Genomic DNA, 15,797 nt, shown 5'->3' on the forward strand with positions numbered 1-15,797 from the left:
GTAGCACCAACCTTCTTTCATGCAGATTCTTCTCTATAATGTTTTCGTAGCTTGCAGTCCCATTTATACCCAGTCTCCACCGGCAAATCACAATGGAGTAGTATGAATAGCTTCTTGTACTACTCACTTCAAAACTACTGATGTTGACTTGTTGATATGGCAGTGGGCACTTCATTGAATCTGAGGGCCACGTTTAACCAAGAGGCTTTATTTTGTACATTTTAGACCATGCTTTTTTTTTTTTTTTTTTCTTCCAAAAGTTGATATATTTTGTTTTCCATATAATTAATTTTCTATAATCATGCAAAGTAGTAAGTCTTTGGAACCATGAAGAGTTTTGGCCATAAGCAAGTCTTTAGTCTTCGAAATACAAATGTTTGTGGTGGTTTTACATGCAGGTGTGTACATATTGTTAAATGTGATATAGTGTAATGTAGTCAAATCAGTTTCATGGGCATTTTTGTATGTACTCAGTGTGCATATACATGTTGACCAACATAATCTTTCTGAAAAGAAAGGTCTCGTAGCAAAGAATGGCTAATGTTTGTATTGTCCCATAGTTGTATTTGTTCTGTTTTATTTTTTATTGATTGTCCAGCGCTGCGGCTTTTGTGGCACCATATTAATAAAATAAGATGATGGCTTTTACTATTTTCATTCACTGAGCCGGTCTACAACTGTAAAGAGAGAAACGGTTGACATTGTGCTCATTATTGTATTTGGGAAGCGGTTATTGTTCTGAGAAAGAAACCCATACAAAACATGATTACCTAAAATCTTTTATTTGTGTTGGAATTACAGCAGCTATGCAAAAGAAACCCAAGTCTTACTCTTCATCATTAATGGACCAGATTCCAATAAAATACCTTATTAGACAGGCACAGGACCTACAGCAAGAACTTGGAGGTAAGGGACGGATTGCTCTGGGTTTTTGGGTATAACATGGGAATTTATATAATTAGTAATATAAATTTTGATATGTCTTAACTTATATTCACCAAATGTTAATGTGTTGCTCTTCTCTAGGCTTACACTCTGCTCTTCTGCGCCTACTTGCCACTAACTACCCTCATCTGTGCATAGTGGATGACTGGATATGTGAGGAGGAAATCACTGGGACAGATGCTCTCTTACGTAGGATGCTGCTGACAAACTCTGCCAAAAGTCATTCTCCCAAACAGCTGCAGGACGGTAAGCTGGACAAATGTCACTGTGTGTGTTATTAGCCCCTTCTTACTGTTCCCTTTATGTGTTCTTGCCTGAAGATCATTCTTCTCCTTATATGCTGTTTTGGCCTTGTGGTCTCTGAGCTGACAGCTCTTTCCCATAGGTCTCCTTAAGGTGGTGCTTTCTATAGTTCTGTACTTCACCCCTTGGCTGTGGTGCGTTGTCTTGGGATGCTATTCTGGGGAAAGATGATAATCTATACAAGGTCAAAGTAGAAAATTCCCAGAGGTGAAAGTTTATTTACAAGCACATGGGCAATATTTTTAAACATTATAGTATATGGGGGTGTTGGATTAATAAGTACATTATTGGGATTTAGTAATTGATATTCCCGAATAGTTTCTTATATTCTCTGTGGAAGGTATGTGGTGGCTGCATATAACTGTATGCACAAGATAACAAAGGACACAAACACTGTAACATCAAAATATTGCAATTTTTTCTAATGTCGCACATGACGACCACAGGACATACAATTGTAAAACTGGAAAATTGTAAACTTGTTAAATGTCATTATTTTTTGTTATATATTTTTGTTAAATAATGAAGGTTTAAAAAAAAAAAAAAAGAGATAGCTTATATAGCAGACACTGTATATCATTACATCTGTAGACTAAGCAGATGAAAAGAAAGTGTGCTTTTTTTACAATCCTTGTATTTTACCTTTGGCTGTTTCAAAATAGTGGAGATATTCCTCTTTTAGAAATATGTTTTTATTTTTGTTTAAGCATTTTTACTGCTTCAAAGCAGCCACACTCTGGTGATGCAAATTCTAGAGCACTTGACTTTGCTTAGTGCCAGTGACCTAATCCCGTATGCAGAAGTTCTCACTGCCAATATGAGCGAACTCCTGAATGTCGGTGCTCCACGCAGGATCCTTCAGACCATCAACAAGCTATGGATGACCTTGAACACTGTTATGCCAAGAAGGTAGGACCCATTTAATTTTATTTAGAACTTGCTGGCCTTGAAATAGGATTGAAATATTTGAAAGCAGCTATGCTTATTTAGTGGTTAAATTAAAATTCCATCCATGTCTATTTATGAAAAGTGCATTTGTCCTGGAAATTGCTGAAATGGCTCATTCTTTGTATTGCTGATCTAGAGGCGAACTGCACCCACTAAAAATATCCCCCTATTGATGATAGGATGGCGTGTCGAATATAGTTGTTTTTCTGCTATTTTATGGTGGAAGACCACACTTACACACAACACTAAGGAGGGTATTCAATTGACGGCGGGATCGCCAAAAATCCCACGCTCAAAGAATATTACCGTTAATACGGTAATTTACTCGCTGGATTGCGAGCTGAAATCCAGCGAGTAAATTACCGTATTAATGGTATTTACGCGCAGGATTACCGTATTAACGGTAATATTCTTTGAGCGCGGGATTTTCGGCGATCCCGCCGTCAATTGAATACCCCCCTAAGGGTTTAAAGTTTCTAAAATGTATTCATAAATTTAACTGATTTACTAATCAACTTGACAACTGTAAGTTGGTTTTCTGTCTGAATAGAATTTGTAAAGTGAATTTTCAGCAGTCACCACTCTGGAGCTTTTTATTATATTAATTTTATTCCAATTCAGAAGACTAAAGCAGATAATTTAATACATGAATGTGTCACCCAATTTACTCTTGTTTTTATTTGCTACTGCAGCAAGATTATTTATGATATCAATTTGTCACCTTTTCTAATTTGCAGGTTGTGGGTGATGACTGTAAATGCATTGCAGCCTTCTCTAAAACTGGCTCGGCAGCATAAGTATACACAGAATGATCTCATGATTGACCCTTTAATTGTTCTAAGGTGTGATGCACGAGTTCTGAGGTTAGTTTATGTCTGCATTTCTGCTAAAGGCATGGATAGAATGTTCTGTTTGGTTTACTACCTTGGTTCTTTTCTGTTGGCAGGTGCCCACCACTGATGGATATCACCCTCCACATGCTGAATGGCTATCTTTTAGCTTCCAAAGCTTACCTGAACTCGTATCTGAAAGAGACTGCGGATCAGGATATTAAACCATCACCTAGTAATGCAATGGCAGCTCTAGCAGGACAGGCAGAAACGATGGAGGTTACTAGAGAAGAACTAAAAAATGCTCTACTTTCAGCCCAGGTAACTAGTAAAGGCATGTGACAGTCTAACGTGCTGAACACTACCCTTGTGAGAAACAAACTTCAATGTTGGATTTTTCAATATTAGGATAGTGCCGCAGTGCAGATCTTGCTGGAGATTTGTCTTCCTTCAGAGGAGGAAAAGAATCGGGAGCAGCTGGAAGGAGAAGAGAGTCTACTTTGCAACCTCCGGGAAGTACAGTGTCTAATCTGTTGTCTGCTCCATCAGATGTTCATAGCAGACCCAAACATTGCTAAACTTGTTCATTTTCAGGTATGTATCACATTTTTTTTTGACTTAAGCAGATCTAAACTGTTCATTATTTTCAAAAACATTCCCTTGTTTAACAGATTTATTCCTGTGCCTAGAAATGTCCCTATTTTTTTATTGCACAGCAACTGCATAGTAACATTACTATCATTCTGCATACATGCTGCAGTTCTTACAATCATTCTTATTCTCTGAGCTTTATAATCTGATTTAAATAGTAGTAAATGTCAGTTCAGATGAGGATTGCAGAGCACCTAGTAAGTACTAGGCATCATCATCATTTATTTATATAGCGCCACTAATTCCGCAGCGCTGTACAGAGAACTCATTCACATCAGTCCCTGCCCCATTGGGGCTTACAGTCTAAATTCCCTAATATAGATACACACTCGCACAGACAAACAGAGACTAGGGTCAATTTTAGACAGCAATTTCTAGGCAGCAATGTGTCTCTGGAAATCATTGTAAAATGTTAGCAATTCTAGGTAATGCATGCAGGCAATGGTTAGGGTAGTGCTTATCTTTTGCTATGAAAAGTATATGATTATTGCAAAGTATTATTTATGCTAGGGTCTATGCTTTGCTAATGTAACCTTTCTTACTGATAGGACGTTTAGTAACTGCCATTTTGGAGATTCAGTTTATAACTTGCCATTAAATGCAGTAGACTACACTGTTAACAATGTCCCACCATTGCTGGACCCTGCTGTGGCGGAAAGCTTAATGTCACTATTGGGGAGCGCATGTCTGTGACATCATAGGATTTCCCTTTTGTAAAGAAGAATAAACACCTTAGGTGGTATGCTGGGTGGGGAAAAGCACCTAAAATCTGAATTGGGTCTCCTCTGTAAACTTGCACCAATGGACCCAGACAATGTGTCTTACAGTAGCTGCTGTGCAGGTTATTAATAGATCCAGTGTAAATTGGATTTATAGGTTCTGACTATAGACCAAGTGGCAGCCCCTGTGATCCTTGAAGGTCCCCTTTGGTGAAGGAAAAAGCATGCAAATAAGATACAATCCTGTTTCTCCCTTTATCAAATATTTATTAGGTACATATTTGGTATTCCTCTACTTGGGGCAAATTTAGCTTATTAAGATGTACCTGTAATGCAGTTTTGAAATATAACAATAAATAGTTAGACCCGAATTATAATGTACAATTATTAGCACACATGCCTAATTGATAAAACCAATTCTGAAACTGTGCCCCTTTATCCCTTTGTCATAAATGTATTACCCATCATTTAGATTAGCCGTCTGTGTGGGCTCGGTCATGTAGATTATTCTGAGCCAGCAAGATTACTGTCTTCAAAGCTGGGATATGATGTCGGACATTTTTGTCGGGACTACAGTGAGCGTGCTCCTGACATTATACGGCATGCTCACTCTCAGGAATACTTATTAATGTTTATAGCTGGCCACAATTCATGCAGACATGTTTTGAATTTAACTTGTGGTAAAACTGATTTTTCTTCCCTTTCGTTTTCCTGCTTATTAAAATAAAATGAAATATATTTATTGCAGCATGCTACCAAAAGAGAGCCTTCTTTGTCACAGGAAAATAAATGCAACTTGTGGAAGAGTGAAAAATCAGTTATTCTCTGTGAAGTTTACAGATTACAAATGTGTGGAAATGGGTCTGGTCAGTAGAACAAGATAAAGGGTTTAATGATTTCCTGGGATTCTTGCTTTTTCCCTCAGGGTTATCCGTGCCAGCTGCTGCCTCTGACTGTTGCAGGAATCCCATCGATGCACATCTGTCTGGATTTTATCCCTGAACTCATAGCTCAGCCTGAACTGGAGAAACAGGTCACTTATGTTATCTCAGTCTTTTAGAGTTCATATATTGCAATAGCTTCAGGTATAGGGTAAAGAGGCAGCAATCTGTTTTACTTTTCCCATTAGGCTATAGTAACCATTGCTGCATTCTTTTCAGTATTGACTCTGATAGCCTATACTGATTTGGATGTTTTATTTCTCTTTACACAGTAGAAAATAAGGCACTTCAGCTACCCAAATGTAACTATTCCATTCACCTGAATGTAGAGCACATAAAGCAAAATTAGTTCTGTATCTTGCATATAGTCAGATCTTTTATTATATCCTAGAAGATGACGCACCCTCTTCCTTCTCTTTTTTGTAACTCTACACTCTGCATGCCACTCGCATTTTAATCGCTTTATGCACTGTTTATGATTAATAAGGTGTGGCTCACAAATTAATATTCCTGTTCTAATAAATATAATTTCCAGGCTGCAAGAAGTATGAAAAAGTATTCAGTCCTATACCTTTTCCAACATGTACTCGTATTATATATAGAATTACTGAATGTCACCATATTCATACAGAAATAATAAAATTGTTATTTCCCTTTCATCCTATTTGGGGGACACTGCTACCATGGGGTTGTCAGAGTGGAGGTGCAGTTGGCACTTAACAGGTTAATTTTGTTAATGTATCAATGTTGACAACCCCCTCTCCTCTGCAACCCACTGTAGCCTTTTCAGTATTGGTCAAGTTTGCTCTGTTCTAATACAGAGCATTCACTTACAAAACTCGCTGCCACACTGATCAAGGACCACTATACCGGCTCTACTAAAAATCTCAAAGAGCACCGGTAATCGGAACGTGGGGTACTGCCATTTTGGAATGCACCAAGTCCCCTCCTAAGCAAAGGAGGGGGTGCATTTGTACACAAACAAAGACGGCCACCAGGAATCTATTACAAGCAACTGCTGCATATCATAGATGCAGCAGATTGCCTTTTGCCAGCAGGAAATACTGGAGGAGCAGGAAAAGGGTCTGTAGCAGTTGAACCATTCCAAGGGCGCCAAAATAACTGCCCGGGAAAAAAAGCAGCAGCCATTTATCAGGGACACAGAGCTGCTGACAGATCTCTCCTGCTCCAAAAGACATCTTAGCCTGATTGGAAGGCTAAGTACCACTTTTTCTTATATCTCTATTACAGGGGTATAGGGATATATTGAAATTAAATTGTTGTTACCATAGCATTTTTATTAAAATATAGAATACTAATTGCACTAACACATAATCTTACCGGGATACTAATTTTTGACTCATAGACTAGCTGGTATTTCTCTGTTTGTTTCTGAGTGATTTTTCTGTATTTCATTCTATTACTGTTATACTGTTCCCTTAAAAAAATGTCTGATAAGGGAAAGGCACCTTGGGCAAAATATGTGTTCCAAGTGTAAAGATAAGTTACCAATTGGACTACAGGACCTGGGGGTACCTTGGCCATGCAGGCTCAGGTTAGTGCTCCACCACTACTGGAAATGCCAGCATGGGCAAATGCCCTGACACAGGGGGGTTGAGACATTTGTAAAGCTGCTATCTAAACCAACAGAGATTCCAGCGTTGCGGTGGTTCTCCCCTCTACCTCAGTAGCAATTGACCCTCTTGTAACAGGCAGGACTACGGGGATCGCAGAGTCCATAGACTTAGGAGAGGCTGGGGCTCCATCTGTCCTCACCTCACAAGACCCTCCTACAGGAGAACTGTCTTGGTCAGCTTCCCTAGTTAGAGGACTTGATAGGTTAAACAGTTTCTTGGATGTGCCAAGACTCTTAACCAAAAATAAGCCACACCGATCCACTAACCCCTTCTGACCCTCTCTGATTTAGAGAGATTGACGATTTGGTGGTAGCAGTTTGTCAGACATTTAGGTATTCTGGATCTACAAGAGACTAGAACATCAGATCAAAGTCTCTTTAAAAAAATCTAGGAGACGTGTGATCCGCTTTCCTCCATCAGTGGAACTTAAGGAAATAGCAGAAGCATTCTGGAAACAACCAGTGCGGAAATTTACTGTTCTTCGAAGGTATCTGGCTTTATATCCATTAATTGAGGAGAACCTCAACCGTTGGGAACTGGTTCCAACGGTTGATTCACTGAGCACGCCACATCACACGCCCTATCCCAGGCATAGCCTCCCTGCAGGATAATACTGACCGCAAGATAGAGGGATTTTTAAAATCTATCTACACTGCGGCAGGTACTTAATTCAGACCTATGTTTCCATCGGCATGGGTTTCCAGGGCTGTGGAAACATGGGCTGACCAATTAGCAGAATTTCTTACCCTCACCCTGCATCTCAAGGAGGATTCTGGATGCTTATATGAGCCCGCCCAGAATGCAGTCTCCATTTATTCATCTATTTCTGCAACCGCAGTAGCAGCCAGGAGAACTTTATGGCTCAGGTCCTGAGATGGGGACACTGAATCCAAAAAGACTTTAGAATCACTCTCTTATTCATGGAGAGTATTATTTGGTCTGGAACCTGGAAATTTGTCAGGCCACAGGAGGCATAAGCAGCTTCCTCCTAGTAAATATCCCAAAACCTGGGGCACCAAGGTTTGGTTCATTTAGACAGTCCTTTCGTGGGGGCTCCTCTGGCCGGGGACAGACACACAGACCGAGACCTTCGGCCTCAAGAGGACAATCTCGTATTGAGGTAGGTCTTCCTCCTCCTCGAAACGTCCCTCTCCCATGCTTCCGGACAAACAGTCAGTTTGACGGTCTCCCTCCCCTCCTCGCGGCTGTGGGAGAAGGTGGACGTCTGCTACTGTTCAGAGATCAGTGGTCAGCCTCCTCAGAAGACTGTTTGATTTGGGGTATCATGATGAGAGAATACATGATGGACCTCTGAGGTCTGGCCCCTCTTCGGTTCTTCGCAACCAGCTTGCCCTGCGACCCTCGAAAGAAAGAGGCAATGCTTATATGTGTTGCCTCTCTTTCCGCCGGATTCATCCATCAGGTTCCGTAACACCAAAAAAAAGACAGGGTTCTACTCCAGTCTCTCTCTGGTCCCAAAGCCGGATAGTTCGTTCCAACCTGTTCTAAATCTAAAGCAGTTAAACCTGCACCTGCGGGTGGTCAGGTTTCGAAGGGAATCCCTCAGCTCAGGTCAGTCATCAATAGACTGGAACCAGATGAATTCATTGCTTCTATAGACATCAAAGATGCCTACCTTCACATACCTATCTGGAAGACTCATCGGGGCCCCCCCTAAGATTCACGGTGGGGCTATCTCACTACCAATTCAGAGCTTTCCCAGTTGGCCTCTCGACAGCACCAAGAGTGTTTACAAAAATAATGGCAGCATTTCTTCTTTCCAGAGGAGTACAGATAGTGCCCTATCTGGAAGAGCTGCTCATCAAAGCCGCCTCAGCTCTCCTTCTAAATCAGCACCTGGTCCTCACGATCAGGATCCTGGAGATGCATGAATGGCTCATAAATCGTGAAAATTCCCATTTGATTCCGTGCCAGAAAATTACCTAATCATGGATACCAACAATCAAAAGGTTTTCCTTCCAGAGGACAAATCTCAATCCCTGAGGAACCGGACTGCTCGGGTTATGACCTGTCACAGTTCATCGGTCCACTTATGCATGCGTCTATTAAGATGGTAGCGACTTTCGAGACCATTCCTTATGGTCGACTTCATTCGTGCTGCTTCCAATGGGACCTCTTAACGAAGTGGTCAGGATCCCACCTGAAATTAGAGGGGCAACTGATACAATTGTCACCAGAGGCGAAAGCTTCACTCAGAGGGTGGATGGTCCAGGACAATCTGACAATAGGAAGGTCCTTTGCCCCATGGTCCTGGATCTTGGTAACCACAGACGCCAGCCTGACAGAATGGGGGCTGTGGTACTTCATTTTATGACTACAGGGATGCTAGACCGCTCGGAATATTTCTCTCCCCATCAACATTCTGGAATGAAAAGCCATGCTAATGGCCTTACAGAGGGCCCAGGTGATACTTCACGGGCACCCAGTCCGTCAATGCGACGGCAGTACCTTATGTCAACAGATGGGGGCACCAGAAGCGCAGGAGCAACGAGGGTGGCGGCTCAGATCTTGACCTGGGCAGAAACCCACGTTCCTGCTATCCCAGCAATTCTTATACCAGGAATCCAAAACTGGGTAGCAGACTATCTCAGTCGGCATGTGATATTGCCGGGCGAGTGGTCACTCCATCCAAAGGTCTTCCAGTCTCTGTTCCTACGATGGGGTATCCCGGATCTGTACTTAATGGCATCACTTCACAACAGGAAGGTACCATAGTTTTGCTCTCGAGCAAGAGACCCCTTTGTGGTGGCCATCGACGTAATGACGATGCCATGGGACTTCAGGTTGGGGTACCTCTTTCCTCCCGTCCCTATGATTCCCTGCATCCTTCGATGAGTAAAGCAAATGGGGCTCCCAGTCATACTAGCGGCTCCTGCTAGGCCACAGCGAGTTTGGGGCAACTGGTAGCTCCGCGTCTGAAGTTACCTCTTCGAGTAGACCTTCTTCAGCAAGGGCCATTCACACATCAGGACTTGCCTCGGTTCAATTTAATGGCATGGCTGTGGATGTCCAGAGGTTTCTCTCCGCGATTAGTGAATACCCTCATTCTTTCTAGAAAACCAGTTTTGGCTCGTATTTACCACCGCATCTGGCGAACCTACATTAGATGGTGTGAGAGCCGACCATGCCACTCTGCTGCTTTTCGTCCTCCACTTTTTCTGGCTTTTCTCTGGGATGGCCTGGATGCGGGCCTTCGTCTAGGTTCATTAAAAGTACAGATATCGGCCCTTTCAGGGTATTTTCACCTGCGCTTGGCAGACATTCTCAATGTCGGAACCTTCTTGGAAGGAGTCCTGCATATCCAACCTTCATATGTTCCACCAAGGCACCCTGGTTTCTTAACCTGGTGCTTAATATGCTTCAAGGACCTCCTTTTGAACCGTTACACACTGCAGAATTACGGTTCTTGACTATGAAAGTTGTATTTCTATTAGCTATTGCATCGGCTTGTAGAGTTTCCGAATTGGGTGCTCTCTCAAGTCGTGAACCATATCTCATCTTTCACTATGATAGGTCGGTTCTCAGAACAGTTCCTGCTTTCCTACCAAAGGTGGTTTTCAGCTTTCATGTGAACCAATAAATAGTGTTTCCGGTATTCACGGGTGGCCAACGGTTTTCAGGGACAGGTTCTATGGAGTTCCTGGATGTGGTTAGGGCTCTAAGACTTTATGGCAAGAGGACATCAAAGATTCGCTGCACGGATTCATTATTTATTTTGTTTGACTCCTCAAAACAAGGGTGGTCGGCCTCTAATAAATTGATTGCTAGGTGGTTTACTTCTACTATTAAGCAGGCTTGTATCAATGCTAACCGGCCTGTGGCAGATCGTATTGTAGCCCATTCTTCCCGTTCAGTGGGGGCGTCCTGGGCTGCTCGAAATGGGGCCTTAGCTGACCAGTTGTGCAGGGCAGCCACTTGGTCCCCGGTCCATACTTTTACCAAATTTTAGCAATTCAACGTATGTGTGTCAGTGGGCACTGCTTTTGGCAGTAGTGCTCTATGTGCCGGGCTGTCAGAGCGGTCCCCTCTTAATGGGACTGCTTTAGACTGTCCCCATGGTAGCAGTGTCCCCCAGATAGGATGAAAGAGAAAAGAGGATTTTTATACTCCAGATAAATCCGTTTCACTGATTCCATCTGGGGGACACTGCGTTCCCTCTCTTCTGCTGTTTGTTCTCTGGTTGGTTGACTCCCCTTCCTTACGGCTTTATATTTGGACTGATGAGGCTACAGTGGGTTGCAGAGGGGGGAGGAGTTTGTCAGCATTGATGCATTAACACAGTTAACCTGTTAAGTGCCAACTTCACCTTCACTCTCTCATCCCCATGGTAGCAGTGTCCCCCAGATGGAATCGGCGAAAACGGATTTATCATGAGTATGAAAGTCCTGTTTTATTGCCAGTAACTGCAAAATAATTCATACATCTATTTAAGAAAAAAACACATGGCAATGAAATCATTCTATACCATTCTATAACTAACCATGTCTGGACTAGCTGTTCATTCAGGAGAGCGAGACATCAGCAACTGAGTGCCTTATCCATTGTGCAGTGATGCGTAGATCAATAAACAAACCGTGTTGCCCTTAACCGGATGGGAGTTATTAGATAGGTTTAGTTATATTTGTCCTGTGCCTATTCATTTCCAGTGAGTATTCTACTCTGGAAACCAGCACAGACTTAGAAATTAGACTCAATTTTGGAACACTGAAACAATTCTACATAGAAGAGGTTTACTTACTGACAAATGTATATGATTTATTTACAGCCTGTAGATGATTGTGAATATAATATATAATACAAGTTTGGATAGTGTTTGGTTTAGTCATTTGTAGCCGATGTAAGATAACCGACATTTATTTTATGTCTGCAGATATTTGCAATCCAACTTCTTTCACATTTGTGCATTCAGTATGCATTGCCCAAATCTCTTAGCATGGCTCGTCTGGCCATTAATGTAATGGGGACCCTGCTCACAGGTAAATTTTTGTATATTTAACATAACAATGTTGATTGTCATAGTTTATGGTTTAATACAGTGCTGATAAAAAACAGAAAGTAACAGTTTCTAACGGGCGCTCTAAATAAGGGATGCAGCTATTATTACTCTTAACATACAATACCCCAAAGTATGTAAAAATAGCAAATGAGATGATATCAATAGGTTGAGGAATAATTTAGCGCTTCCCTTTCATAGACCTATGCATATAAATCAACCAGTAAGTAGCGCTTCCCTTTCATAGGCATATGCATATAAATCGAACAGTGGATAGAATATGAAAATCAGACTCATCTAATCCAGATAACGGAAGTCCTTTCCAAAGTCAAATTCCTACAAAAAGTAGTGTTGAATCAGACAGTTCTTCCGTTTCTTCTATAGACATTGCGGTGTCACTCTCCCTCCTATCGCTTTTGTATATGAGGTCTATAGAAAATTTTTTCAAACAATCTTCTATGATCATATGATCATCGCCTTGGATGTATACGAGAGTCTTCTATCCAATTGCTACACATTAGAAGATTGTTTGAAAAAATTCTCTATAGACCTCATAGTCTTTCAAATCAACACTATCCCTCACTGGTATACTACCTATTGCTTTTGGTTTTTTGGGGGTTTTTTTTTCTTAGCAACCCACCTAGGTGTTGTGAATTAAATGAGTGTGGGTAAATACCTTCTAGCAAACTTGTGATGATAGTTTTAATTTTTTCTTCTTTTTGCAGTATTAACTCAGGCCAAGCGTTACATATTTTTCATGCCAACATTGCTTTGCTTGGTATCGTTCTGCCAAGTCTTCCCTCCATTATATGAGGACATCATGTCGCTACTCATACAGATTGGGCAGGTTTGTGCGTCAAATGTGGCCACTCAGACCAGAGATGTTGACCCAATTATTACACGTAAGTAGAAATTGAAACTTATTATTATCGTAGATATGTAAGGCGTCACAGTACTCCGCAGCGCCATACAGTAGGGAAAACAGTACATGCATAAAACAAGGGCATACAAGGCAGACAAAACAAATGCAGACATGAAAACAAAGGGTATGAAGGACCCTGCTTATTAGAGAGCTTACATTCTAAGTGGAAGAGGGCATGGCTGAAAAAAGAGGAGTAAATGTGTCTGAGTGGAGATTGGGATAATTTTATGGGTACATTAGTGTGAATAGTGGTATTGAGGATAAGGTCACCTTTAAAAAGAGATGGGCTTTCAGAGAGCATCTAAAGATTTGAAGGCTGTGGGAAAGTCTGATTGAGTGGGGTAGAGAATTCTATAAGTTGGGAGCAGCACGGGAGAAGTCTTGTAGGTGGGAGTGAGTCATGGTTACCAGAGACGAGATAAGGCTCAGAACTTCTAGAATACAAAACAATTTATCATATGGCAATTGAGAAGGGCTGCCTTCTACATGGGATGAAAGTGACCAATATACAGTAGTGAGGTAGGATATGTGCACACTAGTGTCTTTTTGATTTGTATGTGTTTCTTGCTCTCTTTTCTGCATTTGGAAGTGAAAGAATCCAATTGGAGACTGCGGAAGAAAAGCGTCCCCTTTATATCGTTCCATCTTTTGTGCTTTTAGAAAAAGATAAAATACAAAGCGATCAAAACTCCTACCTTAATTTTTCTAAACTTAGTGCTTATTGAAATCTTAGGTTTTCCTCACTAGCATTTTTATTACATATACTCTTGCAAACGTTAAGCAGCTGTGAGTACATAAAGGAATCCATTCCTGAACAAAGCTTACCGCACAGGAAGGGGGGGGAGTGGGGGTACTTGGATATATATATACTATATGGACAAAAGTATTCGGACACTTGACCATTACATCAACAGGGACTGTAATGACATTGTATTCAAATACATATACTTTAATATGGAGTTGGTCCCCCTTTTGCAGCGATAACAGTTCAGCTGAGCTCTTCAGAACGTCCCATTTTGTATCACAATTTTTTTCAAATGGAGACTGCATGGCTAAGTGTTTGATTTTATACACCTCTGGCAACGGGTCTGATTGAAACACCTCAATTCAATAATTAACAGGTGTGGCCAAATACTTTTGTCCATATAGTGTATGTGATCATGCAACATGCACTTTTAGTCTTTTGAGCCATGCAACCTGTTTTAGTGCATAAAAACAAGAAGATCTTGGTCACTCATTCACTCAGCCAGCTTGTTTAGAGGTTTCTTTATTTTAGTACATGTTTAAAAACCTCTCTAAGTGCTGGACCATATGTGAGGAAGGTGTTACTATTAGAAGGTAAGTTAAGAACAACAACTACAAGAAAATAAAGTGAGCACTTATTGATGCATAGACCCCTGTATGTTTATTAAGATGCGGTACAGCTAAATATGCATCACTGCACATCGCAGTGATGCATATTTAGGTACCACTTAGATGCACCATGCCGGGGCTACTCTGGGAGCTCCGGCGAAGTGACATCTATACAGCAAACTTTTTTTCCTGCTTACCGGCAGCTTAGCGCTGCCGGTGACAGGAGGAAGTGCTGTGCACATGCGCACAGCACTTCCACTGTACCGGATTCTGTGAAGCCAGAGAGGCTTCAGCAGAATGCAATAGGAAATGACAGGTAACGCCATTCTGAGATGGCGTTACCTGTCCGTGCAATGCAAAGCTTCATGCATTTCAGAACATCGCAGTCCCCATAGTAATCTATGGGGACTGCGATACTGCACGGTGTCAGCCGTCTATGAAATCTCCTCTGCTAGGCAGTTAATACATAGCAAACTTCCTTAAAAGATGGGAAATGGCCATTTCCGCATCTTTTAAGTACGTTATTGCTTGATGCATAGACCCCACAGAGTGATTGATGTTATATCTACTCTTTACGAGCTACTGATCTCAATCAAAACAGATTTTGGAGAAAAATAAAATCATGAAACCACAATCAAAAGTGGTAGTAAGGAACAAATAAAGAGTAGAGGTTGGTTGACGGCGGCGGTGTGGCCTGAAGGGGTGATGGTAGGTATGGGAGGGGATGGAGCCAGGTGTACTGGACCTAGTAGATTACTCAATTTAGACTGAGAAGGGGAGGTTTATATGGAAGTATGACTCCAAGGTTTCCCAAACCTTGCTGAAAGATTTAGAAGTGTTACAGAGAATACTAGCCATACATTATATTTTATATATGTGACAGATTCTGTTCATGACTTACTCTATGTCTAGAGCTTAAGATTGCTGCCAGTCTGTGGCTATTTGGCAAGTGGCTGCTGAGACGATATGTCTAAACAGCTTGTCCTGGTACTTGGTGGCTGTCGGAACTCTAAGCAGAAGGAGGAAGAACCTTGGTGGAAGGGGGATATCGAGATGTAATAGGGTGGATGAGAAATTTCTGAGCTCCAACCAGAACATTGCTACTTGGCTCATTGCAACCATATTTGGAGGAATGAGCCGTCTGTTGAGCAGCCTTTACAGCATCTGCTCTCAACTGTAAGGCTGGGTACACACTACAGTGTTTTAATCTGGTTATCAGGCCAATTAAACGATAAATGACTGTTTGGCCCAATATCTCATTAGTGTGTACACTGCAACAACGAACAATTATCATTCATAATCTCATCATATTGTTTAATTTGATTCTTAAACTAAAATCCCATTCAACGATGGAACAATGTCGTTCCAATTCTGCATTGTGTATGCACTCGCAACTGGCAGTGTCCATAGATCTCTTTGGAGTGAGCAGAGTATTGATCTTTTCAGCCGATTGCTCTGACAGATGAAGAGCACACATTGAAGGTAAAACATATTTTGTGTGTACACATGAATCAACAGGCTGATTGGGCCAATT

At 41.5% G+C, this 15,797-nt stretch overlaps 1 protein-coding gene across 2 annotated transcripts in view; it reads left to right on the plus strand.

Moving 5' to 3' along the window:
• The window catches only part of LOC142109664 (integrator complex subunit 2-like), a 71,215-nt gene that overhangs the window by 54,576 nt on the left and 842 nt on the right, over positions 1-15,797 (plus strand). For both annotated transcript variants that reach the window (XM_075193729.1, XM_075193730.1), the window contains exons 15-23: positions 802-906; positions 1,027-1,191; positions 1,956-2,157; positions 2,934-3,059; positions 3,143-3,347; positions 3,435-3,620; positions 5,322-5,429; positions 11,866-11,971; positions 12,714-12,890. In XM_075193729.1, the coding sequence (XP_075049830.1) occupies positions 802-906; positions 1,027-1,191; positions 1,956-2,157; positions 2,934-3,059; positions 3,143-3,347; positions 3,435-3,620; positions 5,322-5,429; positions 11,866-11,971; positions 12,714-12,890 (1,380 nt within the window). The remainder of the gene's footprint in view (positions 1-801; positions 907-1,026; positions 1,192-1,955; positions 2,158-2,933; positions 3,060-3,142; positions 3,348-3,434; positions 3,621-5,321; positions 5,430-11,865; positions 11,972-12,713; positions 12,891-15,797) is intronic.

This window comes from Mixophyes fleayi (genome assembly GCF_038048845.1).
Source record: "Mixophyes fleayi isolate aMixFle1 chromosome 2 unlocalized genomic scaffold, aMixFle1.hap1 SUPER_2_unloc_6, whole genome shotgun sequence".
Taxonomy (NCBI): domain Eukaryota; kingdom Metazoa; phylum Chordata; class Amphibia; order Anura; family Limnodynastidae; genus Mixophyes; species Mixophyes fleayi.